The following is a 12,978-nucleotide window of genomic DNA, read 5'->3' on the forward strand; positions in this document are numbered from 1 at the left end:
GCTGTCGTGGGCCATTAGCACCAGCAGAACCGTATCCACCATAATCTGTAACCTTATGGCCCGGTATATCCCTCACTCTACCATTACCATCAATTCATAGGATTGTGCACATTTAGAGCAGGTGAACCTAAGATGACCAACCCTGGTGCAGAACAACATGCAATTAGCAGCACCAGGCACAACCAAAAATGTGGTGCCAACCTGCTGAAGTTACAACACAGAGCTACATACATACTAAATAGTGGAAGCAGCATGCAACAGAACGAGCTAAACGATCCTAGAAGCAATGGATCAAATCAAAGCACTAGTGTTCTGTCCCATCCAATTATTAATGATAGCAGACAATAAAACAACAAATAGGAAGAGGGGGATCTATTTACATTCCCATCCTCAACAATGGAAAAGCTCAGTACTTGAGTGCAAAAAGCAGTCTGAAGCATTCGCAACCATCGTCAGCCAGAATTGCTGAGCGGATGATTTATTATGGCCTCCTCCTGAGGTTGCCACCATCACAAATGCCAGTCTTCAGCCAATTCAATTCCTACTTAGCATCAAGCAACAGCTGAGCATACTTTGTACAAAGACTATGAGCTGTGGTGTTAAAGATTTATGCTGCAGGACTAGTTGTACCTCCAGTTAACCTGTTCCAGTACAGGTACAGCACTGACATCTACCCGACAAAGTGGAAAATTTCCTAGCTATATTCTTCCACAGAAAGCAAGACAAATCCAATCCAGCCATTACTTCCCCCACCAACCTGCACTCAGTCATCAACAAACTGAGGAAAGTATAATTGACAGAGCAATCAAGCAGCAGTTACCCACCAAAACCCTGCTCACTGATGCTCAATTTGAGTTTCACAAGGACCAGTTGGCTCCAGATCTCATTACAGCCTTGGTCCAAATATGGAAAAAAGAGCTGAATTCAAATGTGAGTGAGAGAGGGCTGGCTCTTGACATCAAGGCAGCACTTGACAAGAGTGTGGCACCAAGAAGCCCTAGTAAAATTAAAGCCAATGGGTACAGGTACAGTGTCTCAAAACCAGCAACCTCAGGACTGAGTCAGTGCTGGATATCAGATCTTACCGGTTTTCAGAGGAAAGAAATAATCAGAACATTAATTCAAGTAATAGGAGAGACAAATGAAATCAAGTGAATAAGATTCCTTTCATTAAAGTTTGAAAAAAGAATACATAGTGAAGAAATAACATTTGGAAAAAAAATTAAATAGCAAGTAAGGCTGACTTGGAGGCTCAGGTCAGGTGGGGACAAGGGTCGCTTGGACCACTCCGAGCATGGGAAAAAGTCGGCGCACTAAGCTAATAATTAGTCTGGTACGTCATTGCACCAAAGCAGCTCCTAGCCAAATTGTCCCAGTGTAAGTTATTTCACTCACTCAATATCAAAATTGACTCATAGCAGTTTACAAAAATGTCCAGTTTTCAAATAACTCCAATTTTCAGACAGCTGTATTTGAGACATTGTACCTGTATTGGAGAGGAAAGCCCGACACTGTCATACCTAGCACAAAGGAAGATGGTTGTGGTTGTTGAAAGCCAATCACCTCAATATTACTACATGAGCTCCTCAGGGTAGTGTCCTCGGACCAACCACCTTCAGCTGCTTCAATGACCTAGCCACCATAGCATACTAATCATATATCATATCTAACAACATATTTTGGGATAAGTATAAGCTGTGAAAGAAACCTGTAATTTGTATACCAAGACCTTTCATTGTCTCCCTAGAAGCCTATTGTATAGATTGAACATGCACTCATGGAAATAATGTTTTCACAGGGCAACTTTGAATTTACCCCTCTTCGAGCACAGGCTGTTTCTTCCGATTCCACTGTTCTGAATAAGACGAAACAGTTCATCATGGTCTACATTATATAGACTCTTTAGAAAGCTAAACAGCAATCTTATCACCTCTCAACCTTCTCTTTTCCAATAAGAACGTACCCAAATTACATGATAACTCTCATAATCCAGTTCCTTCATCCAAAGTTCTTGCTTACTCTCTTCTACGTCCTTTCAATAGCTACAATATCATTTTTGTACTATGGTTGCTACAAAATTAGCCTTCAATGCAATTGCACCCACGATTTCTAAAATAGGATTACCACACTATTTTGGCAAAATATTGACCTTTTAATACAATCCGACATCTGATTTGCTTAACTCATTGCCACTGAGCATTGCTGCAATAATGTCAAATTTTTTTCTCAATCAGAATCCCCAGATCTCTGATGAAAGGTCATTGACCTGAAAAGTTAACTCTGTTTCTCTCCACGGTAGCTGTCTGACCTCAGTGTTTGCAGCATTTTCTGGTTTAATTTCTCCCAGATTGCACTCATTTTCCAAGCACATGATTTATTTTCCTTTGGAATAGTGTGAATCACTGAGCATTTTTCCGCACGAATTTCATTTGCTATTTACCATTCAAATCCTTCTGTAGTTTGTGATGTTCAGTTTTTGGATGAACATCTTCATTAGCTTTGTATGATCTGCAAATTTAGTCCTTGCGCTCGTGACTTCCAGTTTATAAATGATCTACAGCTATTAAAACAGGCCTCAAAACCCAAACCAATGGGATCCTATTGGTAATATTCCTGCACCACTACCCTCTGGGTTCTATCAATCAATTATATAAACACTGTAAAATATTTTCATGGAGTTGTACTTTCAGATGAACCATATCAAAGACATTATAGAAATTTAAATGCACCACATCTGGTGCCAATCTAGGTCTGTTGCCATATCCTCAAAAGAAAACAGTAAGTTTTTCATCAACTAGAAATCCTTTAAGGATTTTATTTCCATCCTAATGCCCTTACCTTTAATAAGGGTTCCTATAACTTTACCTAAAATGGATGTAAAACTTATTGGGCTGCTAATATGTTGTAAAAAAAAACATTTGCCTTTCTTAAGTCCACTGGCACATCTCCAATTTTCAGTGATTTCTGGAAGATTTGAGCCACGGTTCCTGCAATTTCCTCAAGGAGCCTCGGATGCATCTTATCGAGCCCGAGATTTATTTACCTTAAGTTTGCACAGCTGTTCATCTGTTAACATCGTGCTAGTTGCAATGGTAGAAGTCCTCGACTTCTCTTACCATATTCAAGTCAAATTTTTTTCTTTGCTGTTTTAATGCCCCTTTTACACTCCAGGTAAGCCTTTTATTATTATACATGTCTCAGTTAAGTGCCACTTTCCCTCATGTCCTTACAAACTTGATTTTTCTTAATCAGTTACTTGGTAGTTCTGTTCAGCCAGGTAGCGGTATCTTTAAGGTTGGTACCATTGCTTTGCACGGGTAAACATCAGTCATTTCATTCAGAATATCATCCTCTTAGCCACAGTCAAACCTCCCAGACTCAGATTAGGTAGAATTATTGGAAACAATAATTAAAAAGTTTTTAAAAAGTTTCTTTAAAAAGTTAACTGTTACTTTGGATTCATAAACCCAACTCAAAATAGAAAGGTCATCAACCTGAAACCTCTCCCCACAGATCCTGCCTGACCGCTGAGTATTTCCAGCATTTTCAGTTTTTATTTCAAAAGAATAGAACTTCAGCTGCTTTTCTCCTTCCATCAACTAGTGATTACAAAACCTGCTACTTGCAATAGGTGAACAAGCAATCAGAAGACTGCAGGGGGAGATCTTTTTTTGAAAAAAAGTTTGAATGGGCAAGTGCCAGGGCTCTAGAGAAGTTGATCAGCAAACTGTCAATAGACCCAATGAAGTCTACAGCCCTGAATTGCTGATCTACTATTGAAAGTGCACAGGAGGATTTCTGCTCCCCAAGTGCTTCCAAAACAGACTCTACAACAACTCAAAGAATCATGTTGTTGGGCAATAGGCAGAAAGCATAGAGGCATGAAGTTTGAAGAGCGTGGAGACTAATAAGTACTGGAAAGACCATCAACAATAACTTGCAGGGAAAAAAAGTAGAAGGAACAAAAAGGATGACAGCAAACTACTCAGAAATGGAGAAACTGTTGCCACTGACATGTATTGTTAAACAGGTACCTCAGATTTGAGATAATTAGCAAAGAAACCAGAAGAAATATTTTTACCCCTCAATTACGATCAGGAATGCACTGCCTGAAAGGGTGGAGGAAGAAAATTCAACAGTAACTTTCAAAAGGAAATTGGATATATAGTTGTAAAGGAAAAAATGCAAGATGCTGAGGAAAGAGTGGTGGAGTTGAACAAATTTAATATCTCTTCCACAGGCTAGCATAGGCACAATAAACTGAATGACATCTCCCTATGCTGTAAGATTCTATAGGCTTCATTTACTCTGAACAAGTACTGTAGAAAATAGCACTTAAATAGTTCAATCCTCAGATTAATTATTCACATCAGTGAAGTAAGAAACTGTTACAGATTGAGTATTTCTAAACCCAAGCAGTTTAACGATATACTTGACCCGCAATTATGGAGATCAAATTCACAATTAGCAGAGTTAAAAATATAGGTCAGACAATAACCAAATACCAGGCTCTAAATAAATTATCCTCAACCTTCTCTTCTGCAGAGAGTGTAAAATCCTAGAGGAATTGAACTTCTTTCATAAATCAACCCTCTTATTTCAAACATTCAACATCCAACAGCGGGCGGTAGTGAGAAGTGACTGAAGCATTCTGGGAGAAGTCACCGCAGACACAGCGACTCAGAAGGGGATCGAGGAGGGCCCACTGTCAAAGAACGGAATAGCCCCAAATATTACATTGCTGTAGTGTTTCCATCCCTCCCTCCTCCTCAAACCAAAAAAAGAGAGGGAGAGGCAGTACCTTCAAGAGTGCACCAGACCTGCAAGGGACATTCTTCTGAAAGTGGATTTTTTTTTAAAAAGCAGCTGGTTGGTGAGTAAATCCTGGTGAGTTTTTTTTCCAATCTATTAAAGTTATTCATTGCTTAATACTGAGGTAGGAGCTGAAAACAAAGTACAGAGTAGTACTGTACAAGTATAGTTAATCAAGAAACAAGGTTCCTAACTAACATAAATAAGGCCCCAAGCTAGCGCTTTTTTTTAAGGGAGTAACTAGCTTAATCGAGAGGGACGTCATGGCAGGAGATCTCAGACCAGTGATATGCTCCTCCTGCAGGATGTGGGAAATGAGGAATGCTTCCAGCGTCCCTGATGACCATGTCTGCGGGTGTGTCCAAATGCAGCTTCTAGCTAACCGGATTTCAGAGCTGGAGCTGCAGATGGACTCATAGTGGAGCATCCACGATGCTGAGCAAGTCGTGGATAGCACGTTTAGCGAGGCGGTCACACCGCAGGTGAAGATTACACAGACAGAAAGGGAATGGGTGACCATCAGGAACAGTAAAAGACTCAGGAACGTAATGCAAGAGTCCCCTGTGGTCATCCCCCTCTCTAACAGATGTACTGCTTTGGATACTGTTGGGGGGGATGGCCTCTCAGGGGAAAGCAGCAACAGCCAAGTTCACAGCACCGTGGGTGGCTCTGCTGCTCAGAGGGGTGGGAGGAAAACAAGTGGCAGGGCTATAGTGATAGGGGATTCAATAGTTAGGGGCACAGCCAGATGCTTCTGTGGCCACAAACATGAACAAAGGATGGTATGTTGCCTCCCTGGCGCCAGGGTCCAGGATGTCACGGAGCAGCTGCAGGACATTAAACTAAGGGATGAGGACCTGCAAGCTCAGTACAGGGAGTTAGGAGATAAATTAAAATGCAGGGCCTCAAATGTAGTAATCTCAGGATTACTCCCAGTTCCACGTGCTAGCGAGAGCAGGAATAAGAGGATAGACCAAATGAACACGTGGCTAGAGAGATGGTGTAGCTGGAGGGATTCAGATTCTTGAGGCACTGGGACCGGTTCTGGGGAAGGTGGGACCTGTACAAACCGGACGGGCTGCACCCAGGCAGAGCTGGGACCAGTGTCCTTGCGGGGGCTTTTGCTAGTTCTGTTGGGGAATATTTAAACTAGTGTGGCAGGGGGATGAGATCCCAGGAGTAGGATCAGATGGGTCAGATTCAGATCAGAAAAATGGAGGTAGAGCATTAGCCAGAGACGTTGTGATAGACATGGAGTTACAGGAGAAGCAAAGTTTAAAAAGTGTCCAGAAAGGGAAATTGATGGGGTTAAACTGTTTATACTTCAATGCAAGGAGTATTACAAACAAGGTAGATGAGTTAAGGGCACAGGTAGACACATGGCAGCAGGATGTCATTGCTATAATGGAGACCTGGCTAAAGGAGGGACAAAACTGGCAGCTAAATATCCCTGGTTATAGAGTCTTCAGACACGATAGAGTAGGAGATAAAAAAGGAGGGGGGGGGGTAGCACTAATGGTTAAAGTATCAATTCCCAGTTGTGAGAAGGGATGATATACTAAATGGGTCAACAAACGAGGCTTTAAGGATTGAGCTTAGAAATAAAAAAGGGGCAGTCACACTACTGGGAGTATACTACAGACCCTCAAATAGTGAAAGGGGAATAGAAGAACAAATATGTCGGAAAATTTCTGCTTGTAAGAACAAGAGGGCAATAATAGTAGGAGACTTCAACTATCCTAATATCAACTGGGATTCAAACAATATAAGGGGCACTGAGGGAGAAAAATTCATGCAGTGTGTCCAGGAAAATGTTTTCAACCAATTAGTGACAAACCCAACGAGAGGAGTTGCAATTCTAGACCTAGTCTTGGGGAACGAAGAAGGGCAAGTGGGTGAAGTGACAGTTAGCGACCATATCAGGGACAGTGATCACAATTCAGTTAAGATTTAGCATTACCATGGAAAAGGACAGAGAGAAGGCAGGAATAAAAGTCTTGAACAGGGGGAAGGCAAATTTTGCAGAAATGAGAAGGGACTTGGCTGAGGTGGACTGGACAGCACTGCTGGAGGATAAAACAGTGGAAAACCAGTGGGAAGCACTAAAAAGCGAGATCCTAATTGTACATGAAGGCTATTAGCAGAGTAAATGCGAGTAGGCTCTTTCCACTTAGATTAGGAGAGATAAACATTTGAGGACATGGCTTTAGGGTGAAAGGGGAAAGGTTTAGGGGGAACATTAGGGGGAACTTCTTCACTCAGAGTGGTGGGAGTGTGGAACGAGCTGCCATCTGACGTGGTAAATGCGGGCTCACTCTTAAGTTTTAAGAATAAATTGGATAGATACATGGATGGGAGAGGTCTGGAGGGTTATGGACTGGGTGCAGGTCAATGGGACTAGCGGAATAATATTTCGGCACAGACTAGAACGGCCGAATGGCCTGTTTTTCTGTGCTGTAGTGTTCTATGGTTCTAAAGTAGACATGTCCCCTACAAAAATAAGAGTGGTATTGCCAAATCTAGACCCCCCCTGGTTGTCTAGAGGAATACAGGGGAAGATCAAACAGAAAAAGAAAGCGTACGATAGGCACAAAGAACTAAGCACATCAGACAGCCTAGACGAAGATAGGAAGTGCAGGGACAAAGTAAAAAAGGAAATAAGGAAATCAAAGAGAGAGCATGAAAAAAAGATTAGCAAGTAAAGTTAAAGATAACCCAAAGATGTCTTACCAATACATTAATGCTAAAAGGCTAGTTAAGGGAAAAGTGGGACTTATCAGAGATGAAGATAGAAACTTGTGTGTAGATGCAGAGGCTGTGGAAAGGGTTTTGAAATGAATATTTTGTCTCTGTGTTTACAAAGGAAAGGGAGGATGTAGACATAGTAGTCCAGGAGGAACACTGCGAGATATTAGACAGGATAGTCATAAAGAGAGAAGTACTCGAAGGGTTGAAATCCTTGAAAGTTGATAAGTCACCAGGGCCAGATGGGTTGTTTCTGAGGCTGCTGAAGGAAGTCAGGGAAGAGATAGCAGATGCTCTGAGGGTGATTTTCCAATCTTCACTAGATACAGGGGAGGTACCGGAGGACTGGAGAAATGCAAACGTAGTTCCATTGTTTCAAAAGGGATCAAAGGAAATGCCAAACAATTATAGGCCAGTTAGTCTTACATCGGTGGTGAGCAAATTAGTAGAATCAATTCTGAGAGATAGGATTAACTGTCATGTGGAAAGGCATGGACTAGTCAGGGATGGTCAGTGTGGATTTGTTAAAGGAAGGTCTTGCCTCACAAATTTGATTGAATTCTTTGAGGAAGTGACAAGAAGGGCTGATGAAAGTAGTGCAGTGGATGTTGTGTACATGGATTTTAGCAAGGCATTTGACAAGGTCCCATATGGCAGATTGGTCAGGAAAGTAAAAACCCATGGGATTCAGGGTAATGTGGCAAACTGGATAAAAGGTTGGCTTTGTAACAGGAAGCAAAGGGTAATGGTCGATGGATGCCCTTGCGAATGGAAAGTTGTCTCAAGTGGTGTTCCACAGGGCTCAGTGTTGGGACCCTTGCTGTTTGTGTTATATATTAATGATTTGGATGTGAACATGGGGGGCACTATTGGGAAATTTGCAGATGACACAAAGATTGGCCAAGTAGTGGATAGTGTAGAGGATAGCCATAATCTCCAAAACGATATAGATGGGTTGGTGGAGTGGGCGGTAAAGTGCCAGATGGATTTTAACATAGAGAAGTGTGAGGTCATACATTTAGGGATGTCAAACAGTTACAGGGATTACACAATAAATGGGAACATACTAAGAGGGGTAGATGAAGTGAGAGATCTTGGCGTACAAGTACACAGGGCACTGAAGGCAGCAGTTCAAGTAGACAAGGTTGTAAAGAAGGCATATGGAATGCTCTCCTTCAGTGGCAGAGATATAGAATATAAAAGTAAAGATATAATGTTGGAATTGTATAAAACACTGGTGAGGCCACAACTGGAGCATTGTGTGCAGTTCTGGTCACATTACAGGAAGGACGTAATAGCTCTGGAGAGAGTGCAGAGGAGGTTTACAAGAATGTTGCCAGGGTTAGAAAAGTGTAGCTACGAGGAGAGATTGGATGGGTTGGGGTTATTTTCCTTAGAACAAAGAAGGCTGAGAGGTGACTTAATTGAGGTGTACAAAATTATGAGGGGAATAGATAGAGTGGACTGGATAAAATTGTTTCTCTTGATGGAGAATTCTAGAACCAGGGGACATAAATTCAAGATAAGTGGCAGGAGGTGTAGGGGGGACATGAGGAAGAACTTTTTTACGCAGAGGGTAGTGGGTGTCTGGAATTCGCTGCCCAAGTTGATGGTAGAGGCAGAAACTTTAAACTCTATTAAAAAGTACCTGGATCTGCACCTTAAGTGCTGTAAACTGCAGGGCTATGGGCCAGGTGTAGGAAGGTGGGATTAGAAAGGGCATCTGGGTGTCCTCGGGCTGCCATGGACAAGATGGGCCGAATGGCCTCTTTCTGTGCTGTAACTTTTCTATGGTTCTATTACCCTTGTAACCCTCCCCTGGTATCCTTCCATTAATTGTACATTTTCCTGCAATACAAAGACCAAAATTGAGCACATTACTCCATTTGCAGTCCCAGAGCAACAAATTTACAATCACCTCCTTTGACACATTCATTTACTGTACATTGCAATTTTTTTTTTTGCCTTTATGACCTAACCTGCATAGTTTGAACCAATGGCTTTAATCACACATCCACCAAAATCTCTAGATCTCTTTCCCAGTTAGTTATCTCAAGGACATCATCATTTAATCACGCTCTCAATTCTTCATCTTAATTTCATGCCTTTACACTTGCTGATTTTAATCTGCCAATTGACTGGGCTGTCCACATCCCTTTGGATTATCATAAATTGGTTCATGTCATTAGCCACCGTATCACATTTATTATCACCCAATAGTCTATTCTCTTAACTAATTTATAAAATTATGTATAGCAATCCTAACATTTCCTGTGGGACTCCACTGGCAACCAACTGCCATTCTAATACCTACCCATGCACGAACAGCCTTTGATGTCTCCCTTCCAGCCACGCAGAATTCCATCCCAATACCGTGCAATCTATCACATGAGCATGTATCTTATCAGTCAGTTGTGGGACTGTACCAAGTGGTATTTACACGTATTTATGTTTTAAAGTTAACAGCTTTTTCCACAGTAATGTCACTTATTTTTGGAGAATGGAGTTCACCAAGATAGGAGAGGAAATGCAAATAATTCACTGTAGTTGCCTTTCAACCTACGACTACACCCAGCCTATCTCAGCTTGCTTACAAACATCCGGCAGTAAGGCTGCAAATGATGACTTTGTAAATTTTGCACTCAAAGGGAAGGATATTACTGCTGGAAATGGACGACTTATTATTTCTGGTATCCAGTATCAGGACAAGGTCAAATATCTTTCAGAAAAGCCCCACACTGCACCAGTTTCACATTTCTCCATATCCCACACCAACCTTCCATGCTCCTTTCTAAGCAAGACTGGCAATTTAGTGCTCCATGAGGTAAGTGTTGTATTGTGCCATACAAAAAGGATTCAAACTAGCTTAATTCATTTTCGATAAAATGCTTACAGCCACCAGAGAAAGGAAACTTTAATCTGGATTTAGTCTGGATTAAGAGGAGTATGGGGCCAACTGCTTCATCAAGTCTTATAATTATTAGTGATGAAACTAAACCTGAATTGAATTATGTGGTGAAAATGCAAATTTGAAAACCAGAGAATGTGTAAAATCTGCTACAAATAATGCACTTCTCACATGTTCCTACTCTTTTAGGATGACAAAACTAGTCCAGAAGGGATTTCAAAAGAAGTTGGTTGAAAGGTGGATCTAAACATAGGATTGGCCATGAATTTGAAGAACAACTTGAGTGATAAATCCTGGGGGATTTTGTAGTTTGGATAGTCATTTGTGGTATTAAACTGTGAGCACTTTATCACTTGGCCAAAACTTAAATGATGCGCATTTGTTGTTTCAGCTATCACAGCTTTTCTTCTACAAGATCTCTGAATACAATACCCATATTCTTGCATGTACACGTGGCTGAAGGATCAAATGAGAATAGAAAACAGATTACACATTTTTTAACATACTACTCTAAAATATTAAGTTAATAAAATCATGCCAAGAGGGACAGCCAGGAATGAACTAACGCAGAACTTTTTTTTTAAAAAAAACAGCCGTGTATCGTGTGAATTAGGGCCGATAAGTGTTCACTGGGTTGATACTCTCTCACTAGGTATCTGCATACATAATCTTGAGCAATTTCACTTCAAATTTCTGTTGCATCTGAAACGTAAATTATGGTTTTCAATAGAAATAAAGCTACAAAACATGTATCTTCACCTAGGAGTAATACAAATGCATACAAAGAATAGAATATCAAGGCTGTCTTTTTAAATGTGTATATATAGATATTTGTGTATATATGTAAAATATATACACAGACATATATATATATTTAAAAAATGAAATCAACTCCTAGTGCCAACCCTACTACATTTATGTTATGCAATTTTAATCTTTCAATGAGGTTGTAAGAACATATCAATCACCAAGAAAAGAAGCAAAGACAAATTAAACCATCAACTCAAAAGGACACATCAAAAACAAAGCAGAATGTTGTTCAGGCTGCTATCTGGCTTCAGATGAAGCACTTTATTTTAATATACTTACATACACTTTCAGATGAGAGCAACCTCATTAACACTGTATCAAGTGAATGAGAAAACCTAGTAAATTATACAAATTCCTTTGGTACTAAAGGTTTGAACACACTCCAATCATATGTCTTTCATGATATACTAACCCCAGGGGTATGGAGAGCTGTTTAAATACTTGACCCATGCACAGTTGCTTGGTGCAACTGCTCATGACTTTACCTGCAGTCATCCTGGGTCCCGGCAATCCTCTGCTGCTGGACAACTTTCGCCGAGGGGAATTAGTTCATGGATTCCTATTGCACCATTTCATTACCTGCGGCCCAAAACGAGACAAATGTCAATAGGAAGCAGCAGCATCTGACCAGCCGCCCTCGCCCAGCGCTCTCACTCTGCCCCTCCCCGGATAGTGAGGGGGACAGGCCGAGGCTGCCCAGGCCCGAGAGCAGCTAACAAGACCCCACCTGTCATCGCCCCTGCTCCCCCTGCCCTCAACTACCTCCTGATTCCCGGGTGGCTCCTTTGCTTCAACTTTGACTCGGCTTCAAAACATTCCGCAACAGCTGTCCGAAAGGAGGGGAAATACTTCCGGTAATGAAACAACTTCCGGGTCCCTCAATAATGGGCGGGGCCTGAGCTGAGTGACAGGAAAGACGGAGAGGGACAGGGGAGAGAGAGAGAGGAGAGAGAGCATCGGGAGAGAGAGAGAGAGAGAGAGCATCGGGAGAGAGAGAGAGAGACAGCAGAGAGTGAGAGAGAAGATAGAGAGAGTGACAGGAGAGAGAGAAAAAGTGAAAGGAGAGAGAGTAACTGGAGAGAGAGTGTGACAGGAGAGAGTGACAGAAGTGAGAGAGGGAGAGAGAGAGTGACAGGTGAGAGAGACAGGAGAGACAGAAAGAGAGACAGAGAGAAAGAGAGGGTGACAGGAGAGGGAGAGTGACAGGAGGGAGAGTGAGTGTGTGTCACGGGAAAGAATGAGAGAGGGAGTAATAGGAGAGAGTGAGAGAGAGTGTGACGGTAGAGAGAGAGTGACAGCAGAGAGAGAGAGTAACAAAAGAGAGTCTGTGTGACAGGAGACAGAAAGCGTGAGTGACGAGAGAGAGAGGATAGAGTCAGAGAGTGACAGGAGTGAGAGTGACAGAAGAGAGAGAGAGAGGGACAGGAGAAAGCGAGCGAGACAGAGGAGAGAGAAAATGACAGGAGAGAGAGTGTGACAGGGGAGAGAGAGAGTGTGACAGGAGAGAGAAAGACAGAGAGGAGAGAGTGACAGGAGTGACAGGAGAGAGAGACTGACAGGAAAGAGAGAGAGCATCTGGAGAGAGAGAGATATGAGAGAGAGAGATAGGAGCGAGAGAGAGACAGGAGAGAGAATGTGAGAAGAGAGAGTGAAAGAGTGACAGGAGAGAGAGAGTGACAGGGAAGAGAGAGTGAGACAGAGAG

General features: G+C 41.9%; 1 protein-coding gene across 4 annotated transcripts in view; it reads right to left on the reverse strand.

Moving 5' to 3' along the window:
* The window catches only part of efr3a (EFR3 homolog A (S. cerevisiae)), a 264,071-nt gene extending 251,942 nt beyond the window's left edge, over positions 1 to 12,129 (reverse strand). For all 4 annotated transcript variants that reach the window (XM_078540592.1, XM_078540593.1, XM_078540590.1 and 1 more), the window contains exons 1-2: positions 12,038 to 12,129; positions 11,761 to 11,854 (exon numbers count right to left, since the gene is read on the reverse strand). In XM_078540592.1, coding sequence (XP_078396718.1) covers positions 11,761 to 11,770 — 10 coding nt within the window. In that variant the 5' untranslated portion in view covers positions 11,771 to 11,854; positions 12,038 to 12,129. The remainder of the gene's footprint in view (positions 1 to 11,760; positions 11,855 to 12,037) is intronic.
* Positions 12,130 to 12,978: the final 849 nt, after the last annotated feature.

Source organism: Cetorhinus maximus, chromosome 4, assembly GCF_964194155.1.
Source record: "Cetorhinus maximus chromosome 4, sCetMax3.hap1.1, whole genome shotgun sequence".
NCBI lineage: Eukaryota > Metazoa > Chordata > Chondrichthyes > Lamniformes > Cetorhinidae > Cetorhinus > Cetorhinus maximus.